This window comes from Penaeus vannamei, chromosome 4 (assembly GCF_042767895.1).
Source record: "Penaeus vannamei isolate JL-2024 chromosome 4, ASM4276789v1, whole genome shotgun sequence".
NCBI classification, from domain to species: domain Eukaryota; kingdom Metazoa; phylum Arthropoda; class Malacostraca; order Decapoda; family Penaeidae; genus Penaeus; species Penaeus vannamei.
The window spans coordinates 14,078,813-14,087,122 of NC_091552.1; the positions used below are offsets into that span (position 1 = coordinate 14,078,813).

Here is an 8,310-nt window from a genome sequence, read left to right on the forward strand (position 1 = left end):
TAAGACGATTTTTGCTCTTCAGGATTCAAGCAAGCTGGCTGCAGAGCTTGTGGAAACATGTGAAGACATTGGAATTGAAGTTGTGGACGAAATTCCTGGAATTAATCGCTGCCATGTACATGCGCGGAAAACTCTCTATCATGCTGGCCATGTAAGTAATTTTAGTGACAACCAGACATGTAGGATTCACGGGATTCACTGAATGAGAAAGATATTATTAGTCGTGATTTTGTCTTGTTTTTAATCGTGAAATAAGCAAGTTCTTCGCAAGATTAAACATATGGAACTAGTATGACTCAATCTTTTCGTTCATGGTTCCTTACAGATGGGGAGAAAACGGAAAGGATGCGGAGAGTGTGAAGGTTGTCAAGTAGTTGAAGACTGTGGCCAATGTAGGTTTTGCCGTGACAAGGCAAAGTTTGGAGGTCCTAACAGACTAAAGCAAGTTTGTGTCTATAAAAGATGTGTCCTTGCGGAGATGGAGCCCGAAGACTCAAAGAAAAGACGGAAGGTAAAATACTGTAATAATAGGCCATGTTTATATAGTAGGCCATAGACATTGATAAGAATTTATAGTGCATGTAGTTTATACTTAAGAGCTTACATTTTTATAAGTTCTGTAGAAAAAAATGACTTGCATGTTATAGTGCAAGAAAAATTCAAAATAAATATATTAGAAAAGCATCTTTAAACACTAGATATATATGTGACAACTTGTACCTTACATTCCTGTTGTATTGCTACCAAACAGTCCAGTGGAAAAAAGGGCCGAGGGAAGTGTGGCGGCTGCGATGGGTGTCAGCGGACAAGCGACTGCGGCGAGTGCTACGCTTGTCTCCACAACGCAGCTGCACAGCCACCAGCGCGGAGAAAGGTAATTCGGTCTTCTTTTTTTTTTTTTTTTTTTTTTTTTTTTTTTTTTTTTTTGTGTGTGTGTGTGTGTGTGTGGCTGGAATCGTGTAAAGAGGGCAAGGTAGGAAGGCAAGAAGTTTTATGTTCTTCCTACTCCGAAGTTGAAAAGATGGGCCATTTTGGTATGTAACGATAGCGAAAAGAAATTTAAGCAAATCTTACTCCATATCCATATGGATGAATTCGTTTTGCGAAGTGTTTATAATCAGCATGAAAAATTACATCTTCCGTAAGGATTTGTGGATTTGTTAAGTTTTCTGATATTGTCAATATTTCTCCAGTCTTTTCGTATTCCGTATCCGCTTTTAGGAGGAGGATGTTTAGACCATTTATTCTTACAAAATATACATTGATAATTATAGAAACTTTGACCTGGAAGTTCAACACAGTTCTTCCACCCCAGGTTTGTGAGATGCGGGTTTGCGAGCAGCAGCAGATGGAGGAAGTGCGCGCAGCTCTCAGTGTGGCCGGGGAACCCTCGCCTTACTCAACCGACTCGCTCATGGCAGAAAGTCTGGGCATGAACTCCGGCACCTCTAGTCCTACTCCAGATGGCCAGCCTAGTACCCATAATGACAAGATGAAATTAATGCGGAAGATGCTTAAGAAAAAATTTGCCCAGCCCTACAGCCGGGTAAGCCCCTCAAAGGTCGGTGGCAGCAGGCACTGCTGGTGTTATCTTATGTTCCTCCTTTTTCTTTGACTTTTTTGTCTTTTCTTCATTCATTTTTTATTTTTTTTATTCATTTATCATTATTTTTATTTTTGTTTTATTTAACACTTGTTTTTATTTGTTTTTAGTAACTTTCAGGCATTCTCTATTATGGGACTTAATTATTTTTTATTATATTTTTATTTATTTGTGCCTTGGTTAATGATTTGTTCTAAGTCTTTGTTAAAGCAGTGGCTGTTGTTCAATCTGTTTTGTTCTCAGTTATACATCTCTGTAGAAAAAATAAATATTCTAAACCTCATTTGCTAAATCGCAGGTACGAACCAAATACTACTGCGGAGAATGCCCAGGTTGTCTTACCACAACGCCCTGTGGGAACTGCTTGTACTGTGAAGATATGCCAAAGTTTGGAGGGCCCGGAAGATATAGACAGGTTTGTATTTTATTGTTTCTTTGTTACGTAACCAGGAATCTCAGAGTTAGATCTTTGAATCTTAATAAGTGTACATTTTGTTACTGTATATGGTGATTTGTGTGGATTGTATGTTGCTTTTTTCATTTTCAGAAATGTGTGAAGCAGTTGTGCGTTTACCATCCCCGACTGCAAGCACTGAAGTTGTCAAATCGGTCAAAACTAACGTATGATGAGCAGCACATTGCCCAGGAAACCCTCTCCCATCTAGCATGCGCCCCAGAAGGAGCTATTCATTTAGAGTGTGAAGTGAGCCCAATGAGCAGAGAACACCTGGAAGAAACCGAAAGTATAGAAGAAATTGAACAGATAGATGAGACTGATGGCGTGACAGAAGGAGAAGATAGCAACGCCATGTCACAGGTAATTTATCACAGGAAAAGATACTATAGCTCTGTTACGTAATTAGGGAACAGTTGTGATCTGATGGCTGTACGTTTCTCTGTTTTTTCCATGGTTCTGTATGTTACTCTCTTTAGCTGAAAAATTCAAGATTTTTTTATATATCTTGGAGCCATTACATAGTAAAACACATTCTTAGATACACTATGTGTGTATACATAATAAACAGAATTGTATCCCAGTTTATTTCTACAAAGATGATTTTGTCATGAAATATTTACATAAAAAAACAACAGCTGAATTCACCAGGGTAATCATTTTGGGTGATATCAGTTAATTTTGGGTGATATCAGTTAAATAGTCATCTTAATCTTTGGCTATATATAAATTAAATGTTTGTTTTCCAGGTCAGAAGCCTTTTAGAGAGCATCAGTGCAAAAGCAGGAATGGGTGAGCCAGGGCCAATTACCAAAGTTGAATCCATACCCCTTATCAGTGTTACTCCTGAACCAGACATTTCTGAAAGAGAGGCACTGGAAGTTCCTGTCGATGTTCCTGTCACCATAGACACGCCCGGTGTCGCAGAAGAAGAGCAACCATCTCGCTTGGCTACTGAGGAAGGTGAGGAGGACTTGGAGGAAGTGGAAGAGGATGAAGAGGATGATGATGATTTGGTGTCTGAAGCATCCGATGTTCCTTCACCACCATCGACACCTTCTCCGCGCCCTAGAGTACGTGGACGAAAGCATAATAGAGGTAGAGGGCGGGGGAGAGGCAAACTTACAAGAGCGAGTCTAGCGAGGTTGAAAAAAGCCACAAGACGAGGTCGTAGACGGAGGACTCCTCGTTTCACACTTGGTCCTGAGGATCATTCTGGTATGTGAACCCAGAATTTTCTGAATGTGTGAAGTGGTGGTGTGCCTATGTAGGTTATTATACAAATTCGGAATGACACAAGTGACAGACTCAATAACTGTGGCTAAAATTGATGGTACAATTAAATAATTGTTGTCAAAGTATAGTAGTGAGATGTACCAGCAGAGTCTGAAACCAGTTACAAATGTATTTTTTCAAATGTGGCAGAATGGAAAATAAGGAATTAATGAAAGAAAATAATTGCAAATATTTGTAGTTTGATATAAAGTAAAATGCAGTAAGTCCTCCTGCAAGTTGTCAAGTACAAATCGGTGACTGTTAATGTTAACTACGCAAAATGTTCTGGGCAGGCATCTATTGAAATTACTTTGTAATATGCTTCACTTTTTGGAACATCTACGATGATGAGGGGATGTGTTCCAAAATGAGTTGTAAATCTTTTAGTTTAAAAATATCTGGCATCTTTGATTTACAAGGAGTCATTTGGGAAACACTCTCCACTGTTATTGGTGAAGAACATTTAGGTAATACCACTTCTGTGATTATATGGAAAACTGGGGAAGTAAATAAAATGAGGAACAACTATGACACAAGTTAGTGTAGGAAGTGAGGAGGATGTCCTTGTTTTTGATATTTTGGATGACTCTCTTCTAGACTGTAGGCCATAAACACAGCAACAGTGTTTACCAAGAAGTATTATATATTTTAGCATTTTTTAAGGACTTACTGTATCTCTGTCTAATAGTACTTGCAAATTCATATATTCAGGAAAAAAATATGGATGATTATGTTGATGAATTGGTTTGCAAAGGGCATATAAATTAAATACTTTGGATGGAAAAAATGCAGATGTTTACTAGTAGCAGTATAGCATTGATTGGAAGTGATTCCCTCAGTACACAGATACTGAGAGTCATGAATCATCATGACTATAAGAAAATTCTTATATGGGATATTATCCAAAAGAATAATATATGGAATATTTCTTCTGATTTCTTCATCTAAAAATTTGATCCTTCAACACAAAGATTGTGATTATTCATATTTAGTATATTTATAATTTTGAATTACAATAATGTACTGGTTAGATTAAGAAATGAAAAAAGTCTATAGTGAGAATTGATATGCTGAATTATCTCTTACACCTAGTCATTATATTGTTTCTAATAATATCATCTCTCTTTACAGATTATGAAGATGAGATAATGTTAGTGGAGACTGGCGAGTCTCTGGTAGAGGAACCATCAGCTTCTGATAAGTGTGAGACAAAGGGAGACTTGGATCTCCAACCTTCAAATGATGCGTCAACTAAAGACATCAACAATGGCCAAGGAACCAAAGAAAAACCAACTAATATTCCAGCAGCAGAGAAAATTGAGGACCAAGGATATTCCAAATCATCCACAGTGGAAGTGAAAGGTGACATCAGAACTGTGCATAAGGTTGATTTGATGTTCCAAGAGTCGCAGGTGAATGTGTCGCAGAATCCTAGTGAAAACACAGATTCAGTTAGTCATAAGCACAATGGCCCGTATGTATTTCATGATGAGGAATCCGGTCAGGGTGGAAGAGATGTCAATGAAAACTTGGGGTCTGTAAGTGAGACAGCATCTGCATAGCACTTGCTTCAGAAACCTATAAAGCCCACCCATATTCCAGTACAACTTTCAAGAGAATAAGCTTGCCAAGTGTGACTGTTTGACAGGTGTGTGTATAGACAGACATTATATACATACATATATATACATATATGTTATATGTGCATAGAATAAGAATGTTCTTGTTTACAATTCCTTTAGCTTCATCATGAGAATGTTGATGTTATGGCTTCTGAATCATTGTTATTTTGTTATTTTTGAGCTGCTCATTAACAGAAAGTAGTACACATTATATTCTCTGATATGTTCAGCTCATTGACTGTGAAAGAAATGATCTGCTTTACAAATTAACCATGTAAGACCACTGTGTAATGCGAAGATCAGTTGTAATCAATTTATCTGTTTAAAGTTGGGTAAAGTATGTCGATGGAAGAAGCATTGACGGGCACTGCTTGTTGAACACAGGCACATTGTTCCTCTTTTCCTTTGGTAATATTTCTAAGCTAGTCAGGTATGTCATCCTTGACTTACAGTGAAGTAAATATTGCAGAAACTCTGATGTGCCATGAACATTAAGTCAAGTGATGAAGAGTGCATAATGTTATAAGTCATGATTACAAAAGTATGAACTTTTGGCAGTGTGTGAAGTAAATGTAAATATGGCAACATGTTGTTAAAGATGATGCCTTTCTGAATCTCATATGTGCCCAAAAGTTAACAAATTATTTAAGTGCCATTTTCCTCTTGTCCATTTGGACAGAAATTTATTATAAAGTGAACTTTATAATCCTGCAAATATTCCTTAACTTCAATTATTTTTTGGAAGAAGTACAAAGTTGTGTCTAATTGTGAATGTGATGAGCCACTGATGCGATGCTGACTGCTTATAAAATATGGTAGTATTAGTGCCAAGCAAGGCCAAGTGTTTCATTGTACCTTGAGTGATTAGTGATTGTATTCTGTTAGCTCTGGAGAGTTAAAGGAGCATGAACAGTGTTTGAATTTATTCCAGAAAGTCAAAATATTTGTTGTGCTATTTGTTACTTTAAGAACCTTCAGATTCTGTACATTATTTCCTTCCATAAAGAGTTGTTATGCAGCTACATGCTTTGATTTTTGTTGACAAGACTAACCACTCCAATAGAGCTTGTGATTGTACATACACCAATGAACCCTTGCTATTGAGATTTCAGCATCTGCGTGTTTGCTTAGAGGCAGTATAATATTATATAATATTACTGTATTTTGTTATATAAGCTACAAATGCTCCATGTTTGGTGTTCCTATATTGTTCTTAGTTTTAGTCAGTAGAGTTATATTGATACTAGAGTTTTGCCATATAGTACCTAGATATATTTAAATAGGAACTTATGCTGAATAAAACTGATATATAGCTTTCTTTTTTCATATAGGAAGCACTATTTGTGTTCAGATGGAAATATGTTGGTTGTTCTTGCACATTTGAAGATATTTTTTGCTTATTTTTTGAATTGACTAAATGTAGAAAGTGATTTAAAATATTGTGGAAAATATTCAGACATATTAGTATTTATGTATTTTGTTACTGCACAATAGTTAAGGCAAACAGTGGCGTGCATACTCTTCACGGGAGTTACTAGTCGGTATATTTGCTCGAATGTGCTCTGTGTATGTTTGACTTTTTTCTTTTCTCTTTCTCTTTTTTTTTTCTTTTCTTTTCTTTTCTTTTCTTTTCTATTCTTTTCTTTTCTTTTTCAATCTGATATTATTTACAAAAGAGACATGTAAGTATACGAGCCTTTGCTACAAAAAGGGACTTGATTTCTAAAGTACTATCTTATATGTTTTGCAAAGAACATTGGGATATTCAACAAAATGGTTTTCATTAACTTATTTTAACTAATGGCGGGAATAAAATACCCAGCAGTAGTGACTTTGTAGTCAATGCTGTATAGGAAGTTTTTTTTAAGTTAGTATATAAACATTATAAACAAATATTTTATTTTTTTATAATTTTATTTTAAAAATATTTTCCACAAACATACACATAAAATTTACACTTGCATGCACATGCACTACAAAAAGCAAATTAATTTAATTGCCAGTAATATTGAGAATATATAAAATTTTCATTTTAATGGTATAAGTTAAAATAGCAATTGCAATATTCATGTGTTATTTTGAGGGAAAAGTTTCACTTTTTTTTTTTAAGACCATTGGGTTGAAAATGCTCTATACTTCATAGTGTGCAATGCCTGCGTGCCTGTCCTGCTGCACATATCATGTCCTTGTGGCATTTACAGGGTATTTAACTTTTCTTGTACACTAAATAAATCTGATCCTGTTGATTTTCATTCCAGGCAAGTGAATGAATGGAAATTATTTTTGTCATGGTCTATGAGAGAAAATTATGTACCTATAATTTACTTCTAAAAACAGTGAATATGAATAGTTCTAAGAGAGAATCATGCCTTAAATTCACTTACCTTAAACTATTTTTCGGAAGAGTTGTTTAAAAGAAATTATTAGCTATGTATGCTATTTGTAAAAAAAGTGCTTTTGTGCAACTATGAGCCATAAAAAAAGTTGTGGGAGTCCTGTAAGTGTCATTGTAATTAAACTCCAAATAGACCACAATTAGGTCTTGTCAGTCAAAGCTTGATGTGTTCAATCAGGCTGCAAATCCATTTCCTTCTGTGTTGAACTAGTTCCACACAGTTGTCAGCAATAGTAATATCAAAAGTATTTTATACCAACCAAGATCCAGTAACAGGCAACACTTAAGATTTTGCAGTCTTCCTAAGTTCTCCATAGATTGTTTAAGAGCTTTCCTGTCATTTTACAACTTAATGGCCCAGTTGTCATGAAAACAAGAATATATTAACAATGTATATATGGAGTGTTTGTGTAGATAACATAGATTTCTCAAATGGGCAGTATTGCCAGCCTTTTCTCCATCTACACTAAGATGCAATGGATCCTTGTCAGTGGGAATACCAAATAACAAGAAACATTTCCCTACAAAATACTTTAAGAATTCGTTCTTTGAAACATCTTGAACATCCTGTACAAAGGAAGATTCAGTCCCTACCTATGAGCTGTGAGACTCTCCCAGCCTTTCTGTACCCACACAGTTGCCAAAATTGCCGCACAGTGTTCAGTGTAAGTCTAAATAAAGCATATGCAAAGAAACTATTGTTTAGATACCCACTTAAAAATTTAGGTTGATTTCCAGAAACTTCATTTATCCACATACTTCAATGTGTTTTCTCAGTAATTTCAAGTGGAAATGAAAGAATGTTTAGTCGGTAATGAACTTGACGTGTTCAGAATTTTCAGTGATTAAACAGCATGGCCTATATTGTAAATATGTTTGGAAGAGTATCCAGATTAATAGGGGTCCCTTATTTCCATATTGGGTTCTAGAAACTTCGACAAAGGCCTGGAACATGAACCGA

At 35.8% G+C, this 8,310-nt stretch overlaps 1 protein-coding gene across 18 annotated transcripts in view; it reads left to right on the plus strand.

The window, feature by feature from the left end:
• The window catches only part of LOC113821235 (uro-adherence factor A), a 125,931-nt gene extending 117,887 nt beyond the window's left edge, over window positions 1-8,044 (plus strand). For 7 of the 18 annotated variants that reach the window (XM_070120705.1, XM_070120721.1, XM_070120722.1 and 4 more), the window contains 8 exons: window positions 1-151; window positions 326-511; window positions 752-874; window positions 1,316-1,561; window positions 1,902-2,018; window positions 2,151-2,420; window positions 2,807-3,275; window positions 4,464-8,044. The exon at window positions 1-151 is cut by the window's left edge and continues 5 nt beyond it. In XM_070120705.1, the coding sequence (XP_069976806.1) occupies window positions 1-151; window positions 326-511; window positions 752-874; window positions 1,316-1,561; window positions 1,902-2,018; window positions 2,151-2,420; window positions 2,807-3,275; window positions 4,464-4,894 (1,993 nt within the window). In that variant the 3' untranslated portion in view covers window positions 4,895-8,044. The remainder of the gene's footprint in view (window positions 152-325; window positions 512-751; window positions 875-1,315; window positions 1,562-1,901; window positions 2,019-2,150; window positions 2,421-2,806; window positions 3,276-4,463) is intronic. The other 11 variants (XM_070120712.1, XM_070120723.1, XM_070120713.1 and 8 more) reach the window with 8 other exon arrangements.
• The last annotated feature ends 266 nt before the right edge of the window (window positions 8,045-8,310 follow it).